This window comes from Drosophila teissieri, chromosome 2R, assembly GCF_016746235.2.
Source record: "Drosophila teissieri strain GT53w chromosome 2R, Prin_Dtei_1.1, whole genome shotgun sequence".
NCBI lineage: Eukaryota > Metazoa > Arthropoda > Insecta > Diptera > Drosophilidae > Drosophila > Drosophila teissieri.
Genome location: NC_053030.1, coordinates 17,561,538 through 17,588,048, shown reverse-complemented (window position 1 = coordinate 17,588,048; position 26,511 = coordinate 17,561,538). Strand labels below are relative to the sequence as shown.

The 26,511-nt window shown below is 44.7% G+C and overlaps 5 protein-coding genes across 5 annotated transcripts; 1 reads left to right on the top strand and 4 right to left on the bottom strand.

Annotated features, from left to right (window-relative positions):
- Positions 1 to 10,138: 10,138 nt before the first annotated feature.
- On the top strand, positions 10,139 to 11,554 carry LOC122614820. The gene is made up of 2 exons (XM_043789482.1): positions 10,139 to 10,193; positions 10,272 to 11,554. The coding sequence occupies exons 1-2, from the start codon at positions 10,139 to 10,141 to the stop codon at positions 11,552 to 11,554; spliced, it is 1,338 nt and encodes a 445-aa protein (XP_043645417.1).
- Positions 11,555 to 13,064: 1,510 nt separating this feature from the next.
- Positions 13,065 to 13,529, bottom strand: LOC122614809. Its single transcript, XM_043789466.1, has one exon. It carries the CDS (start codon positions 13,527 to 13,529, stop codon positions 13,065 to 13,067), a length of 465 nt encoding a protein of 154 aa, XP_043645401.1.
- Positions 13,530 to 13,942: 413 nt separating this feature from the next.
- On the bottom strand, positions 13,943 to 15,589 carry LOC122614493 (putative uncharacterized protein DDB_G0290521; the record flags this gene model as incomplete). Its single annotated transcript, XM_043789059.1, has 3 exons — positions 15,179 to 15,589; positions 14,414 to 14,611; positions 13,943 to 14,371 (listed from the first exon to the last, which is right to left on the bottom strand). Coding segments are annotated over exons 1-3 (1,038 nt in total), but the record flags the coding sequence as incomplete, so codon positions are not given.
- Positions 15,590 to 16,091: 502 nt separating this feature from the next.
- LOC122614804 (mucin-5AC) lies at positions 16,092 to 17,321 on the bottom strand. The gene has a single exon (XM_043789460.1). It carries the CDS (start codon positions 17,319 to 17,321, stop codon positions 16,092 to 16,094), a length of 1,230 nt encoding a protein of 409 aa, XP_043645395.1.
- Positions 17,322 to 18,229: 908 nt separating this feature from the next.
- Positions 18,230 to 25,919, bottom strand: LOC122614492 (mucin-5AC). Its single transcript, XM_043789057.1, has 13 exons — positions 25,846 to 25,919; positions 25,374 to 25,595; positions 24,551 to 25,270; positions 24,372 to 24,488; positions 23,958 to 24,281; positions 23,616 to 23,867; positions 23,355 to 23,525; positions 23,082 to 23,264; positions 22,704 to 22,847; positions 22,371 to 22,514; positions 18,732 to 22,315; positions 18,612 to 18,676; positions 18,230 to 18,535 (listed from the first exon to the last, which is right to left on the bottom strand). Exons 1-13 carry the CDS (start codon positions 25,917 to 25,919, stop codon positions 18,230 to 18,232), a joined length of 6,306 nt encoding a protein of 2,101 aa, XP_043644992.1.
- Positions 25,920 to 26,511: the final 592 nt, after the last annotated feature.

Sequence of the window (26,511 nt, the reverse complement as noted above, 5' to 3'; positions counted from 1 at the left end):
ATTAAAAAAGGATAATCGCTGGGTTCAGACGGATGTCTGGGCCCTGTGCATGGCACTTATGTAAATGGTTTCACAAAAACATAGAAATGAAAACCGAAACAGAAACTGTAGCCCCCATATCCCACATACTCATATATACACACACATCATCAAGTAGAGCTACGGACTCTAATCGCTTACCCTGACCCATATGAGATCCTCTTATTGCCAGGACGAAGCAACCTTTCCTCCTTTGAACCCTCCTTTGGCCCCCAAAAGAAGCAGCTAAAATAAATAAACAAGTTAAGCGGTCAAACCCTTCAGGGCGGAGCAACTAAAAAATTGTTTTTTATACGCCGTCCGAGCCTTTTTAATGATTATACACTGTGTAAATCAAACCGCTTGTGAAAGGGACCGAAAATTATGTAGATTAAGCAGCTACATAAAAAAGGGTTCCACTACATACATAGTATAGTATGTGGTTTTATACATATCCGTGCGCCAGTGTGTGCGGCATAGATATTATTTATGGTGATATGCGCCCGACAAACTGGCAGCATAATAAATTATGAAAATGCCACAGAATCTACATCGAATTTTTATTATATTACTTTTATTTTTTGGCCAGTTACAGGTGGAGCTTGTTGTGGTCTAGGTAAATGGCCTTTGTTAACCCTACCAGGCACCAGGTACCAGCAAAGCAGAGCAGAAATCAATAATCGTGTGGACAGCAAACATGGGACCATTTAATTAATTGTGTGCCTTATAAATGGCCACTCGAAAAGGGCTGCATGTGCAGCAGCAGCATGCGGCAAGTGCCAAAAACATCCGTTTCCCCCAAATCCCGACCCGTTCTACTGGTTGCGGCGGAAAAGTTCTTAAATCTAACGGCTACGAAGCCAACTTCCCTTTCCGCTGGGCATAAATAACAGCAAAAGTCGTTGCCCGTCGTTCTGCCAGCGGCAATTGAGCAACACGCATACGCCGCGTACGCCCAAAAACTTTGCACCAGCTGCCACTAAATATTATACATAAATATGTAAGAGTATGTGTGTATGTTGTATGCAGAGCGCTATATCTTTGCGGCCATACATCTGCATATGCATGGTGTAATCGGAAGGGAGGGCCCAGGACCCAGGACCCAAAACAGGACCCTCAGACACACTTCCGCCAGCAGCAGAAGCGGCAAACTCTGGGCTAAGTTGGTAACCACTTGGCTTCTGCCTAGCGAGGGTGGCCACAAGGCAAGCCAATAACGCTACACATGAAAAATTACTAAGGGATTGGAAAGAAAAGCACTATTCAAAACTTTATTAATAAAAGGGTTCCATATTCGAATGATAGTTTTCGTGTGATACCTTAAACGTTGACGAAAATGACTACATCTAAATGAAAATTACCAATCAATTACGTTGTAAAGCACATACATAGTTTACTTGAGTTTCTAACCGAGATTTATATAAGACGTATCTTAGAATACATTTTGTAAGCATACAAAATATTCACCATAATTAAGTTTGCACTATTTTTCGAGTGCAGATTTCATAACTCGAACTTTTTCGCCCACCCATAGCTCCTATGTGCATATGTTTATGTTTATCTGTTCTGCGGCTTGGACCGCAACGTATGCTGATGTGAAAAATATGACTTCCGCCACTGGGTTTTAGTATTTTTCATGCCCCAGCCACTGGGGTCAACACCAAGCCAGCGCACCCGTGCGACCAGGATCTTCATTTGATTTCCGGAAATGAGGACTGCAGACGGTCCTGATGCCGGATTCCATTAAAATAAAAAGTGCCCCCAGCTTAAGAATTCAAGAGAGGATTCAAGGATTCGCAGAATTGGGGGACTTCACGTTTTAACCCTCGCTTTCGCAGGCCTGTAGCGGAATTACCTGCTCGGCGTAATTAAGAACCGTTCGACAGTATCCTTTAGCTGGAAGCATGGGGTTACATGTCCATGTGTCGGCAGCTGCGAGTGCTCCGAATGCGGCTAGACAACATAAATCTGGCCAATTGCAGGGGCAGCAGCTGCAATTGCAGCTCCTCTCTATAGCAACTTTGCTCCGTTTGCCAGGCCAAATGGTTGTGTTTGGTGGGATATGTGTGTGTGAGTGTGTGCTAGTCCTGCCAGAAGGCAAAAGGGGTCTGCGCGTCAGCTGGGCCATGTTGGAAAACAAATATTGCAGTTGGCAACGGGAAACAGGGGAAACAAGCGAGTTCCGTTCCCAGTTTGGCAACTGGCTGCAAGTTGAGTTGTGTTAAGTTCTGCCAACGCAAAAGTGACTGGGAATCCATAATGCCAACACATCCAATCAACCAATTAGATGGAAATGCCCCCCGGACCGTAGTGGCAATTTCCTCGTTTAATGCTCTGATTAATTTGGAAGTGGAAATCGTTTTGCCCATTCGATTGAATCAAATGTTTGTGGATTATCTATTTGGATTTGCAAATTCATCAAATTGGCAGCCATTCGGCGGTCGTCCGTTTCATTTGCGGCCCACTCTGTGGTCGTTGGGGCATGTCCGAAATGCATGACGTCCACTTTGCGGCAGCCAATTAAATATGCAACTTTTTGCTGCCACCTAGATGCCACCAAAATGCACACCCACACAACGATAGCTGGATATATATTGACGCTGACAATGTGGCACGCACTAAATTGCTAATTGACATGTAAACGCATCGATTGCACATCAGCTGTGGCAGCAAATTGATAAAAACACAGGCAGTTGCAACTGCAACATCAACCATAACGACAACGGCGACCAAACAATAACAATGAAACGTGGATATAGAAAATTGAAAATTCAATTGTTGTGCAAATTGATTTCAAATGTCACATAAACGTCAAACTTTTGCGCATCTATGATGCTATTTTTTCATCCTTCATCCCTGCAACCCTACATCCCTGTGTCAGTGGCTTTGCTGCCCCCACCCAACTGACCACCCAAATTCCTTGCCCCACCATGTGACCAGTGGCCACACACTAACAAGCTCCTGACCTACGGTTATAGTTAGATAAATGGTTCGACCGGCAGCGAGTGTAGCCATGAATTTAGCCGAGCACCAATCAATAATCACGTTTTCTCCGGGTGTCTGGGTCTCCGCTCCCAGTTTCCAGCTTCCAGCTTCCAACACGGCAACATGAAAAATGACGAATGCCCATCGAAGGTGGCAGGAAACTGCCACTCCCACTGCCGCAGGAGAGGATGGTGGAGAAGCCAATGGCCAGATGACTTTGATTTACTTTACCGGCATCGACAGTTTGACACAAATCACATAGGATGGGCAATTTAAAAAATCCATTCCACTGCGGCGGTACAATTTTGCAGGAATTTAGGCCATTTTCAGCTTTACAAGTTAGGCTTTACATAAAGCAATAACAAAAATAAAGAACTGGATTTAAATTTCTTTTAAATTGGGAGCATCTGAATTCAATTATTAATTGTTAAGCCTTACTTGCTCAGGACTGGAAGAAAAGTACATGGCTTACTGCATAAAAGGGGCAGGCTCGGTAAATGAAATGCCACAAAATACCCTTTTTTATTTGAGGCAATCCTTGGGGCAGTCCCTAGGTGGCCAGTGTTTGCAATCATAACAAAGTGGGCGCCTGGATGCCACGAAGTCTACCTGTCGGGAATAACAAAAATCTGGCAAACATTCATCCTGCGACCGGCGGAGTCAATGTCGCATGGCGCACTTAATCGTTATTAACGCCAGCATTTTGGGCACACGTGTGTGAAAAAAATCATCATAAATCTGGTTGGCATACATATGTATGTATGTACGCGCTGTGCCTCGCAGGAGCAAGCCAAAAATTGAAACTGAATGAAGCAAAGTGAAGTGGAGTGAAGGGGCAGCATTGCAGATGAGCGGAATCACGTGCCGCAGATTTTCCGTCGCACGTTGACAGTTTCCGGAGTTTGCAGGACTCGGATCTTTTGTCTACACCGCGGCGACTGCTAAGCAGCAGCAATTGGCTTTCATTAGAGCTACTGGCTGCTGACGGGATTTGTCAGACATTTGTCAAGTTCGGGGCATATCAAACTTTTGGCAGCATATCAGATTTCCCCGTTTCTCCTGGCAACGAACTTTCCTTTGTCTGCCATTCTGCCAACTGCTCGCCATAGGAAAGTGAAATTCGCGATAAATCTGCGGTCCACATACGCACACGTGTGTCGGCGAAATTCAGCGGTGTGGTTGCGCCCAAAATTGTCCTGCTATGGTTACATTTTCGGCAACCGGACCAGCCAAAGAACAGTGGTTCGCAAGCAGAGTGTGATGACTTTACCATTTTGTCAAAATCATACTTCATACTTATAAAATAAATTAGTTGATTGGTTGATCACAAAAAGCATAAGTGTAAATAAACGCATTTTTCGTTTGGTTTTTATAACTTGTTAGGATCTGCTTACAGTACGCACTAGATTACTACAAGCTGACAATGGGCATAAATTCCAAATTATCGACATGATTTCTGCTCGAATGCCTGCAAGCCCACGGTTCTGGGCTTTGTGGTTGACTTTAGTTGGCTTTCGTGTCATTGGGGAGTGTGAGCCCTATGTGAGCCGTTGTGATTGTGATTGTGTTTGCGAATGTGGGTGTGAGCCGCGGCGACAACTTCATCACTCAGTGGACGCGGTCGCAGCTTGCGATGACAGTTACAAATTATGATTGATTGGGGACAAATTCACCCGTTCCTCCACTGATCGCATCTCCTTCGGTCGCCTTCTCCTTTGTGGATTGGCGTTGTTTCGCCCCTTTGCTGCCATAAATACGCATTAGAATTGGTGGGTTGCATAAATTTTCATATTGAAATCGGTTGGAATTTATTGCAAGCGTTTTAAATAAATTTAGTGCGTCACTTCATAAATAACACTGCTCGGCATTATTTCGCTCCGAGACGAGACTATTAAAATGTAATGCCCAAACGGGGCATTTATTAAAACGAGCACTCCTGCTCCACATCCACGTCCACCTCCAATAAGCCAGCCGGAGCTGGGCAATCATAAATCATCTGACCAGCTTCTTCAATACAGCACAAGACACAAGACAGTGAACCAAAAGGTAAAGGAAAAAATATGGCAACAGAACAAGGGGAAGGAAGCTGCCGACTAAAAGATACCGGGTAAACAAACTACCACAAATCTTTTGTCTGGAATTGGGTAATTCCAGCTAAGAAACTAGAAATGTTTTAAAAGTTTCACTCTTCAAAGCAATTTTAAAGTTTGAAGTGCTATCACTCTAAATATTATTTAAATTTCTTGACCCCCTGCTTATAAGTAAGAATAATACAGCATACCCTGGTTATTTTTCGATTCCCGAGTATATGTAAAAAGAAGCCCATTACACGCTCGCTTGCTTAGATAATTGCCAGCGGCGATACAAGGGTGTCAAATTTGGCTGGGTGTATCTCACTCTGGCTGTTTAATCATCCCGAAAAGGGAATTTGCAGCGCAATAAATCAAACTGAAATAGTTCTCAGTCAGGATGGGGGGATTGTTTCAGGGAGGAGCACGGAACTGCTGGCCAAATCCCCAATCGGGGCAAATTGCATTACAGAGCTCAACGCTGCTGATAATTCTCAATAATTAAAATCATTTAAGTTTTACGAAATCCTTTTAGCTGACTTAGCGCACTCTCCGGCACGGGGCACAAATTGAGTTTTGCACGTTGTTAATAAATCATAAATTGCCCCGGCAGACAATGCTGCTGCCTGCTGCTCCAGCTGATTGCGAAAGTTAAATGAACTTAAAGTTTCTGCCCGTTTTTGTGTTCTTTGTGTTTTTAAGCCGCTTAGTGGGGCGTTCGACTTGGCCCAAAACTTGGGCTTTGCATATTGATGCCGCATTAGGCGGCCAGAAGTTGTGGTTTCTGCTGTAGCAACAAGTTCTGCGGATATACATCTCGTACATAACTATAGAATGCTGCGGCAAGACGATAAACTGTATCGCGCATACGCACTGTGTGCCGCCTTGAGGCAGGCTGCACATTGGCATTCAGAAGGCGTCTGTCGCAGATTCCGAAACCGATTCAGATACAGATACAGTTACTGGTGGGGAGGGGGGTATGGGAAAAATAGATAAATACTGAAACGGAAAGGAGGGGGCAACTTTTATGCCGGACATAAAATTGCCGCCTGCATTTCGGTTTCGTTATGTTTGGCCATTAGCTTTGTTTTGTTTTATTAGCCATCGAATGCTTGCCACTGTTACTGCTTCCATTCCCGACATGGTTCTGTTTACTAACAATTGTTCTTTCACTAAATCAAAGTGTCGTTTGTTTGCAGCATGCAAAGGCCACGCGGCAAATCAAACACAATCTATTCGCCACGGAGGGGAAAGTTTATCGGCACTCTGATTCAGATTCCGGCTGGGAATAGGATTTGTATTTTTATGGCATCATTTTGGCTTTTGCATAACAATTAACTGGCCGACTGCAAATCGGATGCCTCTGCTTAGGCGCGGAAATTGGAAAAGAAAAATGATCAGAGGCGAACAAAAGTTGGAAAAACAGAGCTAATGTTTCTCCTTTAATACCAATCATTCATGGTTCAACACTGGTACTAAAAGCGTGATATCTTTATCGGTAATTATGACCGCCGATGTTAGGTGAAGCGAAAGACAATGAAAATATTTATTTAGCTTAAAAATATAAGCTATATTTATAGCTATAGCTTATTCATGCTTATATTGTAAACAAGTGCCAATAAAAATATACTTTAAAAACTTAAGTTTACTCGAAATGTTATTCAGCTATATTTTAAATATAAATCGTATAAAGCGAAACAAATAACGATGGAAAAAATGTTTTTGTTATCAATCATCAATATTATTTTTATTGTACCACAACCATGGTGTGTTTTATGATGTGTTCAATGAAATCACCATATTTGCCAGTGCCCAAACGAATCGAATACTCGACTGCAACCAAATACATTCAGATTCATTTCAAAGGGGATTCCCCCGAATCCGACCGAAAAGTCCTGTTAGACGGTCGGAGTACCTTATCGAGGGATATATTCAGGGAGGAGTACAAATATCAAATAAACGACAGCGCAGTGAACCGCGAATGCTGCAAAATGTGCAAAAGCACACAAAGAAAATTGCAATAACAATTTGGCGCAGACGAAAGCTGGTGGAAAAAACGAAAGAAAATAATGCACAATAAAATAGAATTATTTAACGAAAAACAGTTGAATTTCGGGATGCTTTTTTCAGCTATTCTCCGTCCTCGCCATGCATTTGCATTTGCATAGAAAAATTCAAATTAAGCGAAAATGTGCAAAATACTGTGAATGGATCTCAGTTCGTCTCTCCCTTCCCCTTTCTCGCCAATATAACTGTCTCTTTCGCACCCACTCCCCAATTATTTGGTCAGGCAAATGCAACAAATGAATGGCCAAATAAGAGCTGCACAAAGAAATGGCCAGCTGGAAATGAGCAGCCGAAAGCAAAGCAGTTGACAGAGAAGGAGATAACATGGTGTGAGCGGGATGGGGCATGGACTGCAGAAAGAGATGGCCTGAGATAAACAGCGCAGTCGAGTGCCTAAAGTGTTCGTCTAATGACAAAGCAAATTGTGTGCATTTGCTGGCACAACAGCAATGGCAGCAGTAAAAAGTGCAACCGAACACAATGTAGCAACTTCAATTTGAAATTGGAAAAGTTTAAAGTTTGCTGTAATTATGCTACTGCAATTTCGATTGAATAAGCCTCTTATCCGTAGGCCAGCCACAAGTGCAAGCAGTGTATTCTCCTGCCTATGCCTCTCTCTCTCTCTCTCTGGCATGCTCTGTCCCTTTTCCCCTCGTCCTGTCACTCAGGACACGGCAAAATAACAATCAACATCGCTTGAGTTGCATCTCGGCTAATTGTTGTTGCCGTTTGAGCTGCTTAATTAAGACGTCGACGACAGTGGCTCCACTTCTGACTTTCTCCCTCCCACTACACTGGAAAATAAATCACTGCAATTGCGCATTTTCTAAGGGCATTGTTTTAAAATGATGAAGGCTTGACCATTGTGAACCATTAGTTTTCCTTAAGGTATCCGCATTATATAATTATAATTGTTTTAACCTTGTTCATAACATAGTTGCTAAAATAATCTGCTCGGTGCCCTGTGCGTTTTTTCATTCCATCACTCTGGCTATCCGCTTAACGTGCACGGCCTTTCTTTGTTTTTATTTGCATAGGCCAGCTCCGCAACCCCATTCACATCCGCACCTTCATCAGCATCCCCATCCCCATCCCCATCCTCATCCGCAAGACAAGTGTCTGGTGCAAGGCATTTCAACGTTAACGGATGTGTCATCGCTTTCTTTGGGGCCTCAACTCGATTGAAGAATCAAAAGTGCCACTCAGCCCATGTTGGAGTGGTATTGCAAGTGCATCCGTTTGACACTTTTCGCATTCACCCATCGATGCAATTTGTTTTCCAGTTTATTCTTCTACAAGGTCCACTCTCAGTTCAATCGTATTATCTCTACGCTCCCCTTATTATATTACAAATTTACATAAAACCCGAAGCAGCTCAAATTGCATTTAGACCAAATTCGGGCCAAAAGCTATTGTGGCTTACACTGGTACTCAGCTAAGTAAAGTATTTAATCATAATTAAGTATAGAAAATCAAAGGAATCTTTAAAGTGATTAAAATTCGACTAATTGTTGAGAGTGGAAAAACACGATCTTCCCAAATGGGTCAACACCTGCATTTTGCAAACAGTTTTTCGCAGCGCATTTAGGATGAAGGAGCCAAGCGGCATCAGCAGTTTTTCCCAGTTCGTTCTCTCACACCGACGACGACTTTCCTTCACATGCCAACACAATTGCCTTTGTCCATCTTGGCCGGCTGTCATCTGGCTTTTTTCCACATTTCCCTGTCGGCTGGGCCGTTTTTGCTCTGGCTCTCGATTCCGTTTGCATTATGTACCGGGCACTTCGTGCTCCGTTTTTCTGCGGCCTGCATTGTTCGAATGTAAATTCCGCTGCCTTGAGTCCGCTCAGAGTTTACGGTTCGAAGAACTAAATGTCAACAGTTTTCATAAATCTGCCACTGGTGGTGGACATCATCAGCTCAGCTCGGGTTCCATCCCCCCACGCCCCCATTTCCATTCCCATTCCCAATTTTCATTCCCATCCCGTGACCCGAAGTCCTTGGTCCGGAGCTCGGACTTGGTCTACTCAAAGTTATCTTAAGTGCTCCGAGTGGAAACTGTCAGCCGTGCTGTTCTGTGCTTGTTTGCTCGCTGTTTGTTTACTGCTAGCTGACTCTTGGTCAACTGTTTTTGACAAGCTCTTTAATATAAATCACTTTCCCAAATGGTTTTTCGAATTAAATTTTCAATTTTGCCCAGAGCGATGGCAATGTTTTCTCTAAGCAGATAAATGCATTAGCCATGCATAAATCTGTGTGTTTTTTGGGTGCTTAATGTCCTTTGCCAGCAAGTCGTTAATATTATAACTTTTGTTTTTGAAGTTTTCATTTGTTTTGTATAAAGGTGTCTATTGGCGTACTAAACAAATAAACAATATTAGACATTCTTACTATCGGTGTAAATTGATTTTTTGGTTGTTTTTAGATGAAAATTTCCATTCTTAATTAATGGTTTTAGCCGAACCTTTGGAACCTAAGAATATTTGAAAATCAATGACGGCTTGTTTTGCATACCCCGGAATTTCTTGGCAATTACTTTCCATTAGCAGGGCATTGTAATGCTAACCACAACTTTCAACTTTCGCTACTTTTGGCCCAGCCAACGAAAACACAAATTGGCCAAGGCTCGACAGAGGTGGCACTACAATAATATTTTATGGCACAGCATTAACTTGGCCATTGACAGGTCCACATCTGAAACCATTGTGTCTTGGCCAAAAGTGCCGTTGCTCGGAATCGGAATTCGATTCAGGGAAACCAGTTCTCAGCGACAGTGAACCATCAGCTCGTTGAGATTCCATGCCCATAAGATGTTTGATTTTAATCGCGTCGAGCATGGATGGAGTTTACTGTGTTTTCACATTCCCAGAACATTGCCAAACATGAATCGTCAATGCAAATTAGTTGCGGAGTGACCCAAATCGGATGGCCATAAAATTGGTCGAGAGGTCCAAAATCGGTTTAGTCGTAGCCAACGCCTAAAATATGTATTAGCCAGAATGAAGCTGCCACTGCTGCTGTTGCTAATCCAGTCTTGTGCCCTTGTGGCCAGAGGTAAGCCCCCGAAATGTGTAGTGTTTAAGTGAAAGTACAGTGCACACCCACACCTGATGACCCACACCTTTTCCGCAGCCACTCCTGCCAGGCACTGGCGCCGTGCACCCACCCATGGAGTTTTCAATGTGGATGTCTATGCCTACAATAAGCCTCGGATGAACCTGGTCCGTCGCCAGGCCATCGAAAGTCGATCCACACAGGATGCTCCTCCACTGGATCACATGCTGCAGCAGATCTCCCACCACAGCCGACGATCCACGCAACAGAGGTCCCACTACAGGAACCTTGACGAGGACATGGAGCTCCTGCCAATGCCAATTGCTGTGCAGGAACAACCAGGCGAGCTGAACAAAACAATTGAGAGCCCGGCCATAAACATGCAATTAATGCCTCTGCAAATGAACTCGGCTTTGCACGCACGGGAGAATTTATACTCGAACGAGTTCCATGTGCAAAGTGTAGGGACCAAGAAGATAGTGCAATTGAATACCCTGACCATCGACCATGAGCGTAAACCAGTCGACGAAGAAGTTATGACCCAGAAGCAGCAGGAACAGGAGCAGCAGGTTCAGCAGGAGCAGAAGGAGCAGCAGGAGCCGCTGAAGGTGAAGCTGACACTGCCAGAGCTTGCCGAGAACAATGCAGAAGAAGCTGAAGTCCTTCCTGCAAGGAATAAAGTTGAAGAAGTAAACGCCGCGGGGACAGCTCCTGCAGGGGCATCGGTGACAAGTGTGAAGAAACCCATGGCCCCGAGTGAGACAATTATCGATAAGCCATCGACAGGAATGCAGCAGGTTGTCAGCCCGACGACAGCGGAGAATGCCGATGACACCGGCACAATGGCTCAGTCCGGCAAAAGAAAGAAGGACGAACCGAAAGGCAGACCGCCCCGTCCGAAGAGCAAGCGGAAGCAAAAGCCAACAGGAGGAGCACCAGCGTTTAATGAAACTGAAATAAAGATGACAGCGAACCGAGTTGTCACTGCGCCAGTTCCTGCTGCTCTTCGTCCTGAAACTTCTGAAACTAAACCCATCATGGGACCAGGCACTGGACCTTTAAATGCGAAGCAGCCGGCGAAGGAGTTGGCAACACAATCACTATCGCCGGAAATCAGCACGCATCGTCCTTTGACAACGAGGAGTGGGGGCAAAGGCAAAGGCAAGGGTAAGGGCAAGGATAAACGTCGCCAGGGCTCCCAGAGACGTCCTGCAATCGCTGGCGTAATGGAGGAGGAAATTGAAACTACGACAAATTGGTGGCAGATTCTCCCATATGCGGAAATTAGAAAATTTTTGAATACAATTTACGATACCATCGCCGACGATGGCGACGACGAACGTGCCACGGTTGATGTGTGACTCCAGAGTATTTGTTGGACTTGGGGTTTTTTGGGGTTCCGGTTTTAGTGTTTATAGAGGGTCCGACCAAGTGACGAATTGAATTTCCGCTGGGACTAAACTTGAAGTACTGATCAAATAGCAAGTGAGTCCAGGCTGTAAATTGATTCGATTCCGATTGGCGTTTTATGCTTACCATAACTAGAAAGTAAAGAGAAAATAGAAAATAAAGATTTTGGAATCCATTAGAGATGCTATACAAAAACAAGAGAGAACGCTATAGTCGAGTTCCCCGACTATCTGATACCCGTTACTCAGCTAGTGAAAGTGCGAAGGAGTCTTCAGCACTGACAGTTTTTGGCGGTTTGTGGGCGCTAGAGTGGGCGTGGCAAAAAGTTTTTTGGCAAATCGATAGAAATTTAGAAGACTAATACAAAAATGAAAAAATATCAAAACATTTTTCAAAAGTGTGGGCGTAGCAGCTTTGGGCGGTTTGTGGGCGCTAGAGTGGGCGTGGCAAAAAGTTTTTTTGAAAATCGATAGAAATTTATAAGACTAATACAAAAATGAAAAAATATCAAAACATTTTTTAAAAGTGTGGGCGTAGCAGTTTTGGGCGGTTTGTGGGCGTTAGAGTGGGCGTGGCAACATGAATCGACAAACTTGCGCTGCGTCTATGTCTCTGGAGTCAGTATGCTTAATATCAACATTCTATCTTTTGTAGTTCCTGAGATCTCGACGTTCATACGGACAGACAGACGGACGGACGGACAGACGGACAGACGGACAGACGGACAGACGGACAGACGGACGGACAGACGGACATGGCCAGATCGACTCGGCTATTGATCCTGATCAAGAATATATATACTTTATATGGTCGGAAACGCTTCCTTCTGCCTGTTACATACTTTTCAACGAATCTAGTATACCCTTTTACTCTACGAGTAACGGGTATAACTATCGAGGCGACTGTATTGATTTCCCCACCTTTTACCCACTTTCCCTTTTAATGCAAATCTCTGCACCCATTAATCATCATAACCATCATTTCACAGTCATCAAAGCCACCATTTAATGCGGGCTGCTGGGTCAACAAAGATGACTTAATTAAAAGTCCCCCGATCAGAAACAATAACTCGGCTGGGCACTTAAAAACCCATCCATTCATATCTGAATAAACAAATAGAGAACTGAGAACAGAGCCCAGTCGTGATACTTCTAGTCAAACAACGGGCAGACAGCTTAATGGGCATTAGACCCCAGACCTGTGGCATTGCGGGTTAAAGTTGAAAGTGGTCGAACGGCTTCCCTGCTTCCATTCTCAGTCCCGAAAAGTTCACGGCAGGTAAAGCGTGAATCGAGTCGACATTAATGAGCTGCGAATTTTTTTATGACTGCGGAATGAATTTCACAGTCTGGCTGCCTGCGTCCAGTGAGTCAGCCTCAATAAATCTTGGCCGCTGATTGATTGAGCCTAATGAGAGATGATTATATAAATGATTAAAGCACATTTATTCATTTCGGATATTTATTGAACGACCAGCAAGATAAATTTCTGTTTACTCGAGTGATTAAAAGTGGCTCGTCGCCAAAGTTTTCTTTTTCGCCTTAATCTCCGTCTCGACTTGGGCTCAATCTCTGCCAGAATAAACAGCTGTGGTCCACCAACGTTGTGGTTCAATTCGAAAATGTTCTGACCAGCAGTTGGAAGTGGTGGTGCTTGGGTGGTGGTACTTTCCATTGTCTGTACAAGAGGCACACTGAATGCGTGGCCATCGTAGAGATGCAGTTGCCAGTCACACAGATTCGGAGTCAGGCTACACTTCACGGTGGAGTTGGACGCAATGAGACTCGCCTGGGTCACATTCAACACCCTGAGTTGCTGCAGTGCCTCATCTTGATGCACTGGGGCACCTTCGCACCATCGAAATAAAACGCATAATTGAAGGAAAATAATCCACGGGTTTGATCGAAAGAACTGGACGGAGCTCATTTCAATTTCACCTACCACTTCTTCAGGAAGCCGAACTTGGACTGGTGGTCTTACACAAATTGATCAGGTGGAGTGGGGCAACTGAAACCAGTTTGCTTGAATACATTCGCTTGGAGTGTGGTCACCTTTGTCATGTCAAATGAAGTGTCGATAAAGTTTTAATTTTCTTTATCTTTGAGTCATTTTGGACTTCAGGCAAATGAATGATGTGTATTTTTGCTATTTGTATACCTGAAATGTATTCTCCTGTAGACTGTGTTCTTGTACATATGTGTGTTTTAAAATTTTTTTTTTTATAAATTATAAAGAAAAGTAAAATTGTTATCATCTTTTATTAATGTTTATTTAAAGTGTATAATTTAAATTCACAAACATTATTATTTGTTTCTTCTCAGTTTATTTTTGTATGATTTTTCTTCAACTGGACTTATCAAGAGCAAAGGTCTTCCATTTTCATCTGACAATCTTACAAACTGAGCTTCTTCGGGCTTCATGCACAGGCGCGGATAATAGAAGCAAAGAGAGGTGACTGAGTGAGGCATGGTTTCAATCGATAGCTTCTTTTCCGGATACAACACGTCACTGAACTTGTTGTTTACTAATTGCACTGATTTGATTATTTGACATTCTGGAAGGTGAGGGAACAATAAGCAGAGATCATGATCTCTTAATGTGAGTGTTGTTTCCGTTGTTGCGACTGTTGTTGCGTCTGTTGTTTCGTCCGTAGTTGCGTCCGTTGTTGTTTCCGTTGTTGCGTCCGTTGTTGCGTCTGTTGTTTCGTCCGTAGTTGCGTCCGTTGTTGCGTCGGTTGTTTCGTCCGTAGTTGCATTCGTCGTTGTGGTCTCAGTGGTTGCATCCGTGGTTTCATCGGTTGTTGAAATTACTGTTGTTGTATCGGTTGGTGATTCTGTTGTTGCTTCAGTTGTTGTTGTCGTTGGCTTCGTTGGTTGTTTCGTTGGTGAATTTGTTGGTCGTTTTGTTGGTGCCTTTGTTGGTGCCTTTGTTGGTGCCTTTGTTGGTGCCTTTGTTGGTGCCTTTGTTGGTGCCTTTGTCGGTGCCTTTGTTGGTGCCTTTGTTGGTGCCTTTGTTGGTGCCTTTGTTGGTGTCTTTGTTGGTGCCTTTGTTGGTGTCTTCGTTGTTGCGTCTGTTGTTTCGTCCGTAGTTGCGTCCGTTGTTGCGTCGGTTGTTTCGTCCGTAGTTGCATTCGTTGTTGTGATCTCAGTGGTTGCATCCGTGGTTTCATCGGTTGTTGAAATTACTGTTGTTGTATCGGTTGGTGATTCTGTTGTTGCTTCAGTTGTTGTTGTCGTTAGTTTCGTTGGTTGTTTCGTTGGTGAATTTGTTGGTGCCTTTGTTGGTGCCTTTGTTGGTGCCTTTGTTGGTGCCTTTGTCGGTGCCTTTGTCGGTGCCTTTGTTGGTGCCTTTGTTGGTGCCTTTGTTGGTGCCTTTGTTGGTGTCTTTGTTGGTGCCTTTGTTGGTGCCTTTGTTGGTGCCTTTGTTGGTGTCTTTGTTGGTGCCTTTGTTGGTGTCTTCGTTGGCAGTTTTGTTGGACGTTTCGTAGGTGCCTTTGTTGGCGAATTTGTTGGTGATTTTGTTGGTGCTTTTGTTGGACGTTTTGTTGGTGCCTTTGTTGGCGAATTTGTTGGTGCATTTGTTGGTGTATTTGTTGGTCGAACTGTTGGCGGATTTGTTGGAGGATTGGTTGGAGGATTGGTTGGAGGATCGGTTGGTGGATTTGTTGGCGGATTTGTTGGTGGATGTGTTGGTGGATGTGTTGGTGGCGCATAAGGGGGGTATGGGTAATAAGGTGGCGGTGGGTAAGCCAACGGATCATAGTATCCATATAACGGCGGCCAATAGTCTTCAGAAACAGGTCGTTCTTTTTTTTTGTGATTACTGACATGCCCCGTGGCGGAGCCGGTGAATTTTTTAATAAGTCCGGAAACATCCCATATTGGAATTCGCACTTGGACCTGAAAGCCGGTGGCGAACGTAGAAAGCCAGTTAGGTCCTGCTGCGGCCAGGCAGACCCAGATTATTAAACCTCCAAACAGCTTCATGCTGCCAAAATACTGAAGTGAAGCGTTCTTTAGAGTCTTTATATACTCCATGTTATTCCATAGAAGTTGAGCATTAAGAATAACTGATCGCTTTAAAATATAAATTAAGCTTATCGACCTCTGTTTTTAAGGTACTTTTGTGATGTATCGAGATGTTTCAGATGGCTCCACTAACGACATTAATTAATTATTACTACAATCTCGTCTTGGACATAATCTTCGAATCTATCTAGTAATTGATTTGTTCTCAGCCATTACTTATTCTTATCAGATTTGGTTTTGCAGCATGGTTGTCTTTTTACGGTTCGAATCTGGAACGAGTTCTTCTTGGCATGGATGTTACTGATAACATAAACTATAGCGCGTTAATCGCAATGATTGCAGATAAATAAATAAATAAAAATTCTGGAAACTCAAATGAAAATCTTCTGAGGCGTTTTTAGCTCTTGTTAATTTAATTCAAATTCCATTTTCAATTGTTAAGTTCAATATAACAGAACATTTAAAGTCTTTGATTATTTCGTTTTTTGATTAACCTGTAAATATATTTACTTCTTGAGGGATTCTTTTGTCGTGGTGGCACCGATTTCCAGGGGTTTTCCTTTAACCTAAAGGGCCGTTGTGCTTCATTCAAACGAAGAGAGGGACTTGCAACGCCTCCTGGCGATATAAGAAGCATGGGCTTTCCAAATCCATCGACTAGGCGAACATATTGGGCTTCTTCTGGGTGAGCACATAGGCGAGGATAGTTATGGCACAACGTCGTCACAGACTGTGGCGCCGATTGCACTGTAAGTTGCAGATCAGGACGAAGGAAGCTAGAAGACGATGACTGTCCCTCTACACTGAGCACAGTCGGAATTGAAATTGGGCTACTCTGGATCTGACTATGATGGAAACGTAAAGGAGTGACTGTTGTAGCTCGTGAGTATTTGTATTTTCCTCTTAGCCGGGAAGATACTGATCCACCAGTGGTCGATGTGCCTCCTGTTGTAGAAGATCCACCAGTGGTCGATGAGCCTCCTGTTGTAGAGGATCCACCTGTTGTCGATGAGCCTCCTGTTGTAGAAGATCCACCAGTGGTCGATGAGCCTCCTGTTGTAGAGGATCCCCCTGTTGTCGATGAGCCTCCTGTTGTAGAGGATCCACCTGTCGTTGAAGATGGCTCTATTGTCGATGATTGTTCAGTTGTTGAATTGGTTGTGGGTGCGACTGTACTAGAAGTACTCGACGTAGTTTTTGGCGATTCCGTTGTTGTGGACAAAGTCGTAGAAGTTTTCCGTGTGGTTGTTGTTCGCCTGGTGGTGGTAGTTGTGGTGCTTCTCCTTGGTTTTCGTGTTGGCCTGGGTCTAGGTCGATTTGGAAGCGGTGGTCTGTGAGGCCGCAGTGGCCTCAGTGGTCGCGGTGGCCGTGGATGAGGGACTGGAACCGGTACAGGCACGGGCAAAGGTTCTACGGCCATCAGATCGCCTGGAAACATTCCTTGTTTTTTGTTGTAAAACTCCTGCATGATCGCGCTGTAATAGGCGTCCCAAGGAGCGGCTGTGGTTGGTTTTTCAGGCATCACCTGTGGTGGTTTTGTGGTACTTGTAGTGCCAAATACATTAGATATGCGCGAATAAAAATCATTCACATCCCAAAGTGGAACATTTAATCTGAATGCTCCATCTGGACTATCACTCCTTACTGTGGTTGTGACCAATAATATAAAAAAGGCGTGCAACGAAAACATTTTCGCGAATCGAGGAGTTCACCCTAATGCCTAGATCCAAACTAAACTTGCAACCAAGTTGTAAATTCGTTTTTATAGACATATAGATAATAAACCACTGATTATGCCCTAGAGCTAAAGGCGACCCAAGAGCTTTAAAAGTTAAAACAATTGAAAAACCACTGTGTGTCTGCGATGAAAGCCACAAAGATCTGCGTTCTTTCTTAGTCATGATTTTTTCTTGCCACTTTCTATTTAAGAGCTCCTTTTTTTCGTTTTTCCAAAACAATCTTAAATTCTGGCGAAATGCAATACAAACTGTATGACAAATTATTGTAGAAGTAAGTAATCAAAAAGCTACATTAATAAAATGTATTAATGGAGAGTGCGACTCGATCTTAATTAGGAAAAACGCATTTAGAATTGCATTTGCACTGGATATGTATACTTAATATTCCCTGCTATTTAAATTGTCAATATACGTACTAACATATATCGCTACCATACAATAAATAATAAGAACTACCATTCTTGCACTTTTTGTTTAATTTTTCTTCGTGTTTTGTAAAACAAAGTCAATTTTATCCGCATTTACTAAAATATATTACTTATTCCTATGGGCTCTGCTTATAGCGCGCCACAAAGCAGGCAGCTTTTGAGAGTAAGCGGATCGTCCCTCGATTGACGAAATCAACAATGAGGGTTTTCCATGTTCATCGGCCAGACGTACAAATTGGGCCTCTTCAGGTTTCAAGCAAAGGCGGGGATAAAAGTGGCACAGCGAAGTCACGGACTGCGGCATTGATGTAATAGTCAGTTTTTGCTCGGGCTTAAAGGCAGCGGCTACTGGGTTGGTTTCAGCCATATAAAATCCAATTTTTTTAAGGTTTGCTGACTTTCCAGACTGACATTTAGGAAGCTGTGGAAACTCAATGCAAATTGAATCTTTGGTTATTGAAGATTCTGTGGATGCTGGAATGGCTGTGGATGTCGTTATACTTCCAATTGTAGTGGACGTCGGAATTGCAGTGGAGGTTGTCATTGAACCTGATGTACTTGCAGTGGATATTGGGATTGCGTTGGATGTTGTAATACTTTCTGTTGTTGTAGATGTTGTAGTACTTTCGGTGGTCGGACTTGCCGTGGTAGTTGTCGTTGAATCTGATGGACTTGTAGTGGACGTTGTCGTAGAGTCCGAAGTTGAGGATGTTGGAATTGCGGTGGATGTGGTAGTACTTTTAGTTGTTGTGGATGCTGTAGTACTTTTGGTGGTCGGACTTGCCGTGGAAGTTGTCGTTGAATCTGATGCACTTGCAGTGGACGTTGTCGTAGAGTCCGAAGTTGAGGATGTTGGGATTGCGGTGGATGTTGTAGTACTTTCAGTTGTTGTGGATGTGGTAGTACTTTCAGTTGTTGTGGATGCTGTAGTACTTTCGGTGGTCGGACTTGCCGTGGAAGTTGTCGTTGAATCTGATGGACTTGCAGTGGACGTTGTCGTAGAGTCCGAAGTTGACGATGTTGGAATTGCGGTGGATGTGGTAGTACTTTCGGTTGTAGTGGATGTGGTAGTACTTTCAGTTGTTGTGGATGCTGTAGTACTTTCGGTGTTCGAACTTGCCGTGGAAGTTGTCGTTGAATCTGATGGACTTGCAGTGGACGTTGTCATAGAATCCGAAGTTGAGGATGTTGGGATTGCGGTGGATGTTGTAGTACTTTCAGTAGTTGTGGATGCTGTAGTACTTTCGGTGTTCGAACTTGCCGTGGAAGTTGTCGTTGAATCTGATGCACTTGCAGTGGACGTTGTCGTAGAGTCCGAAGTTGAGGATGTTGGAATTGCGGTGGATGTGGTAGTACTTTCAGTTGTTGTGGATGCTGTAGTACTTTCGGTGGTCGGACTTGCCGTGGAAGTTGTCGTTGAATCTGATGGACTTGCAGTGGACGTTGTCGTAGAGTCCGAAGTTGAGGATGTTGGGATTGCGGTGGATGTTGTAGTACTTTCAGTAGTTGTGGATGTTGTAGTACTTTCGGTGGTCGGACTTGCCGTGGAAGTTGTCGTTGAATCTGATGGACTTGCAGTGGACGTTGTCGTAGAGTCCGAAGTTGAGGATGTTGGAATTGCGGTGGATGTGGTAGTACTTTCAGTTGTTGTGGATGTGGTAGTACTTTCAGTTGTTGTGGATGCTGTAGTACTTTCGGTGGTCGGACTTGCCGTGGAAGTTGTCGTTGAATCTGATGGACTTGCAGTGGACGTTGTCGTAGAGTCCGAAGTTGAGGATGTTGGAATTGCGGTGGATGTGGTAGTACTTTCAGTTGTAGTGGATGTGGTAGTACTTTCAGTTGTTGTGGATGCTGTAGTACTTTCGGTGGTCGGACTTGCCGTGGAAGTTGGCGTTGAATCTGATGGACTTGCAGTGGACGTTGTCGTAGAGTCCGAAGTTGACGATGTTGGAATTGCGGTGGATGTGGTAGTACTATCAGTTGTTGTGGATGCTGTAGTACTTTCGGTGGTCGGACTTGCCGTGGAAGTTGTCGTTGAATCTGATGGATTTGCAGTGGACGTTGTCGTAGAGTCCGAAGTTGAGGATGTTGGAATTGCGGTGGATGTGGTAGTACTTTCAGTTGTAGTGGATGTGGTAGTACTTTCAGTTGTTGTGGATGCTGTAGTACTTTCGGTGGTCGGACTTGCCGTGGAAGATGTCGTTGAATCTGATGGACTTGCAGTGGACGTTGTCGTAGAGTCCGAAGTTGAGGATGTTGGAATTACGGTGGATGTGGTAGTACTTTCAGTTGTTGTGGATATTGTAGTACTTTCGGTGGTCGGACTTGCCGTGGAAGTTGTCGTTGAATCTGATGGACTTGCAGTGGACGTTGTCGTAGAGTCCGAAGTTGAGGATGTTGGAATTGCGGTGGATGTGGTAGTACTTTCAGTTGTAGTGGATGTGGTAGTACTTTCAGTTGTTGTGGATGCTGTAGTACTTTCGGTGGTCGGACTTGCCGTGGAAGTTGTCGTTGAATCTGATGGACTTGCAGTGGACGTTGTCGTAGAGTCCGAAGTTGACGATGTTGGAATTGCGGTGGATGTGGTAGTACTTTCAGTTGTTGTGGATGCTGTAGTACTTTCGGTGGTCGGACTTGCCGTGGAAGTTGTCGTTGAATCTGATGGACTTGCAGTGGACGTTGTCGTAGAGTCCGAAGTTGAGGATGTTGGAATTGCGGTGGATGTGGTAGTACTTTCAGTTGTAGTGGATGTGGTAGTACTTTTAGTTGTTGTGGATGCTGTAGTACTTTCGGTGGTCGGACTTGCCGGGGAAGTTGTCGTTGAATCTGATGGACTTGCAGTGGACGTTGTCGTAGAGTCCGAAGTTGAGGATGTTGGAATTGCGGTGGATGTGGTAGTACTTTCAGTTGTTGTGGATGCTGTAGTACTTTCGGTGGTCGGACTTGCCGTGGAATTTTTCGTTAAATCTGATGGACTTGCAGTGGACGTTGTCGTAGAGTCCGAAGTTGAGGATGTTGGAATTGCGGTGGATGTGGTAGTACTTTCAGTTGTTGTGGATGCTGTAGTACTTTCGGTGGTCGGACTTGCCGTGGAAGTTGTCGTTGAATCTGATGGACTTGCAGTGGACGTTGTCGTAGAGTCCGAAGTTGAGGATGTTGGAATTACGGTGGATGTGGTAGTACTTTCAGTTGCAGTGGATGTGGTAGTACTTTCAGTTGTTGTGGATGCTGTAGTACTTTCGGTGGTCGGACTTGCCGTGGAAGTTGTCGTTGAATCTGATGGACTTGCAGTGGACGTTGTCGTAGAGTCCGAAGTTGACGATGTTGGAATTGCGGTGGATGTGGTAGTACTTTCAGTTGTTGTGGATGCTGTAGTACTTTCGGTGGTCGGACTTGCCGTGGAAGTTGTCGTTGAATCTGATGGACTTGCAGTGGACGTTGTCGTAGAGTCCGAAGTTGAGGATGTTGGAATTGCGGTGGATGTGGTAGTACTTTCAGTTGTAGTGGATGTGGTAGTACTTTCAGTTGTTGTGGATGCTGTAGTACTTTCGGTGGTCGGACTTGCCGTGGAAGTTGTCGTTGAATCTGATGGACTTGCAGTGGACGTTGTCGTAGAGTCCGAAGTTGAGGATGTTGGAATTGCGGTGGATGTGGTAGTACTTTCAGTTGTTGTGGATGTTGTAGTACTTTCGGTGGTCGGACTTGCCGTGGAAGTTGTCGTTGATTCTGATGGACTTGCAGTGGACGTTGTCGTAGAGTCCGAAGTTGAGGATGTTGGAATTGCGGTGGATGTGGTAGTACTTTCAGTTGTTGTGGATGTGGTAGTACTTTCAGTTGTTGTGGATGCTGTAGTACTTTCGGTGGTCGGACTTGCCGTGGAAGTTGTCGTTGAATCTGATGGACTTGCAGTGGACGTTGTCGTAGAGTCCGAAGTTGTTGTGGATGCTGTAGTACTTTCGGTGGTCGGACTTGCCGTGGAAGTTGTCGTTGAATCTGATGGACTTGCAGTGGACGTTGTCGTAGAGTCCGAAGTTGAGGATGTTGGAATTGCGGTGGATGTGGTAGTACTTTCAGTTGTAGTGGATGTGGTAGTACTTTCAGTTGTTGTGGATGCTGTAGTACTTTCGGTGGTCGGACTTGCCGTGGAAGTTGTCGTTGAATCTGATGGACTTGCAGTGGACGTTGTCGTAGAGTCCGAAGTTGAGGATGTTGGAATTGCGGTGGATGTGGTAGTACTTTCAGTTGTTGTGGATGCTGTAGTACTTTCGGTGGTCGGACTTGCCGTGGAAGTTGTCGTTGAATCTGATGGACTTGCAGTGGACGTTGTCGTAGAGTCCGAAGTTGAGGATGTTGGAATTGCGGTGGATGTGGTAGTACTTTCAGTTGTAGTGGATGTGGTAGTACTTTCGGTGGTCGGACTTGCCGTGGAAGTTGTCGTTGTATCTGATGGACTTGCAGTGGACGTTGTCGTAGAGTCCGAAGTTGAGGATGTTGGAATTGCGGTGGATGTGGTAGTACTTTCAGTTGTAGTGGATGTGGTAGTACTTTCAGTTGTTGTGGATGCTGTAGTACTTTCGGTTGTTGTGGATGACGAAGTACTTTCGGTTGTTGTGGAAGTCGGAATTGCTGTGGACGTAGTCGTAGAAGCCGATGTTGAAGATGTTGGGATCGCGGTGGATGTTGTAGTACTTTCGGTTGTTGTGGAAGTAGGAATTGCTGTGGACGTAGTCGTAGAGGCGGATGTTGAAGATGTTGGGATTGCGGTGGATGTTGAAGTGCTGTCAGTTGTTGTGGATGCTGTAGTACTTTCGGTTGTTGTGGATGACGAAGTACTTTCGGATGTTGAAGATGTTGGGATTGCGGTGGATGTTGAAGTGCTGTCAGTTGTTGTGGATGCTGTAGTACTTTCGGTTGTTGTGGATGACGAAGTACTTTCGGTTGTTGTGGAAGTCGGAATTTCTGTGGACGTAGTCGTAGAAGCCGATGTTGAGGATGTTAGGATCGCGGTGGATGTTGTAGAACTTTCGGTTGTTGTGGATGTCGGAATTGCTGTGGACGTAGTCGTAAAAGCCGATGTTGAAGATGTTGGGATCGCGGTGGATGTTGAAGTGCTGTCAGTTGATGTGGATGCTGTTGTACTTTCGGTTGTTGTGGATGTTGAAGTACTTTCGGTTGTTGTGGACGTCGGAATTGCTGTGGACGTCGTCGTAGAGGCGGATGTTGAAGATGTTGGGATTGCGGTGGATGTTGAAGTGCTGTCAGTTGTTGTGGATCCTGTAGTACTTTCGGTTGTTGTGGATGACGAAGTACTTTCGGTTGTTGTGGAAGTCGGAATTGCTGTGGACGTAGTCGTAGAAGCCGATGTTGAAGATGTTGGGATTGCGGTGGATGTTGATGTGGATGCTGTAGTACTTTCGGTTGTTGTGGATGTTGAAGTACTTTCGGTTGTTGTGGATGTCGGAATTGCTGTGGACGTCGTCGTAGAGGCGGATGTTGAAGATGTTGGGATTGCGGTGGATGTTGAAGTGCTGTCAGTTGTTGTGGATGCTGTAGTACTTTCGGTTGTTGTGGATGTTGTAGTACTTTCTGTTGTTGTGGAAGTCGGAATTGCTGTGGACGTAGTCGTGGAGGCGGATGTTGAGGATGTTGGGATTGCGGTGGATGTTGAGGTGCTTTGGGTTGTTGTGGATGTTGTAGTCCTTTCGGTTGTTGTGGAAGTCGGAATTGCTGTGGACGTAGTCGTAGAAGCCGATGTTGAAGATGTTGGGATTTCGGTGGATGTTGAAGTGCTGTCAGTTGATGTGGATGCTGTAGTACTTTCGGTTGTTGTGGATGACGAAGTACTTCCGGTTGTTGTGGATGACGAAGTACTTTCGGTTGTTGTGGATGACGAAGTACTTTCGGTTGTTGTGGATGTTGAAGTACTTTCGGTTGTTGTGGACGTCGGAATTGCTGTGGACGTCGTCGTAAAGTCCGATGTTGAGGATGTTGGGATCGCGGTGGATGTTGAAGTGCCTTGAGTTGTTGTGGATGTTGTAGTCCTTTCGGTTGTTGTGGAAGTCGGAATTGCTGTGGACGTAGTCGTAGAAGCCGATGTTGAAGATGTTGGGATTGCGGTGGATGTTGAAGTGCTGTCAGTTGATGTGGATGCTGCAGTACTTTCGGTTGTTGTGGATGACGAAGCACTTTCGGTTGTTGTGGAAGTCGGAATTGCTGTGGACGTAGTCGTAGAAGCCGATGTTGAGGATGTTGGGATCGCGGTGGATGTTGTAGTACTTTCGGTTGTTGTGGAAGTCGGAATTGCTGTGGACGTAGTCGTAGAAGCCGATGTTGAGGATGTTGGGATCGCGGTGGATGTTGTAGTACTTTCGGTTGTTGTGGAAGTCGGAATTGCTGTGGACGTAGTCGTAGAAGCCGATGTTGAGGATGTTGGGATCGCGGTGGATGTTGTAGTACTTTCGGTTGTTGTGGAAGTCGGAATTGCTGTGGACGTAGTCGTAAAAGCCGATGTGGAAGATGTTGGGATTGCGGTGGATGTTGAAGTGCTGTCAGTTGTTGTGGATGCTGTAGTACTTTCGGTTGTTGTGGATGTTGTAGTACTTTCTGTTGTTGTGGAAGTCGGAATTGCTGTGGACGTAGTTGTAGAAGCGGATGTTGAGGATGTTGGGATCGCGGTGGATGTTGAGGTGCCTTGAGTTGTTGTGGATGTTGTAATCCTTTCGGTTGTTGTGGAAGTCGGAATTGCTGTGGACGTAGTCGTAGAAGCCGATGTTGAAGATGTTGGGATTTCGGTGGATGTTGAAGTGCTGTCAGTTGATGTGGATGCTGTAGTACTTTCGGTTGTTGTGGATGACGAAGTACTTCCGGTTGTTGTGGATGACGAAGTACTTTCGGTTGTTGTGGATGACGAAGTACTTTCGGTTGTTGTGGATGTTGAAGTACTTTCGGTTGTTGTGGACGTCGGAATTGCTGTGGACGTCGTCGTAAAGTCCGATGTTGAGGATGTTGGGATCGCGGTGGATGTTGAAGTGCCTTGAGTTGTTGTGGATGTTGTAGTCCTTTCGGTTGTTGTGGAAGTCGGAATTGCTGTGGACGTAGTCGTAGAAGCCGATGTTGAAGATGTTGGGATTGCGGTGGATGTTGAAGTGCTGTCAGTTGATGTGGATGCTGCAGTACTTTCGGTTGTTGTGGATGACGAAGCACTTTCGGTTGTTGTGGAAGTCGGAATTGCTGTGGACGTAGTCGTAGAAGCCGATGTTGAGGATGTTGGGATCGCGGTGGATGTTGTAGTACTTTCGGTTGTTGTGGAAGTCGGAATTGCTGTGGACGTAGTCGTAGAAGCCGATGTTGAGGATGTTGGGATCGCGGTGGATGTTGTAGTACTTTCGGTTGTTGTGGAAGTCGGAATTGCTGTGGACGTAGTCGTAGAAGCCGATGTTGAGGATGTTGGGATCGCGGTGGATGTTGTAGTACTTTCGGTTGTTGTGGAAGTCGGAATTGCTGTGGACGTAGTCGTAAAAGCCGATGTGGAAGATGTTGGGATTGCGGTGGATGTTGATGTGGATGCTGTAGTACTTTCGGTTGTTGTGGATGTTGAAGTACTTTCGGTTGTTGTGGACGTCGGAATTGCTGTGGACGTCGTCGTAAAGTCCGATGTTGAGGATGTTGGGATCGCGGTGGATGTTGAAGTGCCTTGAGTTGTTGTGGATGTTGTAGTCCTTTCGGTTGTTGTGGAAGTCGGAATTGCTGTGGACGTAGTCGTAGAAGCCGATGTTGAAGATGTTGGGATTGCGGTGGCTGTTGAAGTGCCTTCAGTTGTTGTGGACGTTGTAGTACTTTCGGTTGTTGTGGATGTTGTAGTACTTTCGGTTGTTGTGGATGTCGGAATTGCTGTGGACGTAGTCGTAGTGGAAGTGGTTGGTGTTTGACACGCTGGGAGATTAGGGAAGACTGCACAAATCGGTGTTTCAGTTGTTGTCGTAGTAACTGCTGATGTGGTTAGAGGTTCTGTTGTCGTTGGAACGATTGGAGTTGATGTTTGTATGACTGACGGTGTTGGTGGAGTTTGAAATTGACCTGGATCATAAGGCCCGAAAGGTCCGTACGGGCTATAATATCCATATCCATAAGGGTCATAATTTGCAAAGTTTGGGTATGCACTCGCCCAATAGTTATTATAATAGTTGTTGAGGTAATCGTTGTATTCCACATTCTGTTGATTGTTACTCTGCTGAGATGGGTTAGATGGCCGTTGGCTATTAGTGTTTTGTGAATTTGTTCCGATTCCAGTGAGCCTTGAAAATATTGTGGAAGCATCCCACACTGGTATCCTTATCTTTATTGATTGGCCCCATGCTTGGCAGACTAGAATGAACAAAAAGCTGGTGGTATTTAATTTCATTCCGAACTGGGATTAGCGGGCACTCTGTCTAGCATAGAACTGAAATGGTAACGGCGAAGCACCTGGTGTTTTATACAGAAGACTGATGTCGTAAAATTATAATACGCAAACAAAGGAATGGATAAAACTAACTTCATAAATCGACCGTTTTTTTAGAACTTTTTAGAATTCGTAAGATCATGACTATGCTAAAAATAACTTCTAAACTGACGGTCGATGCTTTCAGTGGTGCAAATGCTAATTAGTTCTTATAATTACCTTTTACCCGCCTTTATTTTGTGGCTCTTCTGAACCAAACATTCGCGGATTCTT

Bases quoted from the DNA above. Each gene is read 5' to 3' on its own strand.
- LOC122614820 (XM_043789482.1), top strand. From the start codon at position 10,139: ATGAAGCTGCCACTGCTGCTGTTGCTAATCCAGTCTTGTGCCCTTGTG. The intron at 10,194-10,271 runs GTAAGCCCCCGA...CCTTTTCCGCAG, and splicing joins TTGTGCCCTTGTGGCCAGAG to CCACTCCTGCCAGGCACTGG.
- LOC122614809 (XM_043789466.1), bottom strand. From the start codon at position 13,529: ATGAGCTCCGTCCAGTTCTTTCGATCAAACCCGTGGATTATTTTCCTT.
- LOC122614804 (XM_043789460.1), bottom strand. From the start codon at position 17,321: ATGTTTTCGTTGCACGCCTTTTTTATATTATTGGTCACAACCACAGTA.
- LOC122614492 (XM_043789057.1), bottom strand. From the start codon at position 25,919: ATGGATATTATAGCCCGTACGGACCTTTCGGGCCTTATGATCCAGGTC. The intron at 23,868-23,957 runs GTACTGCAGCAT...CTACGTCCACAG, and splicing joins GTCATCCACAACAACCGAAA to CAATTCCGACTTCCACAACA. The intron at 18,536-18,611 runs GTGCATCAGATT...AACAACTAAAAG, and splicing joins TACGACAACGTCCACTGCAA to TACTACCACATCCACCGCAA.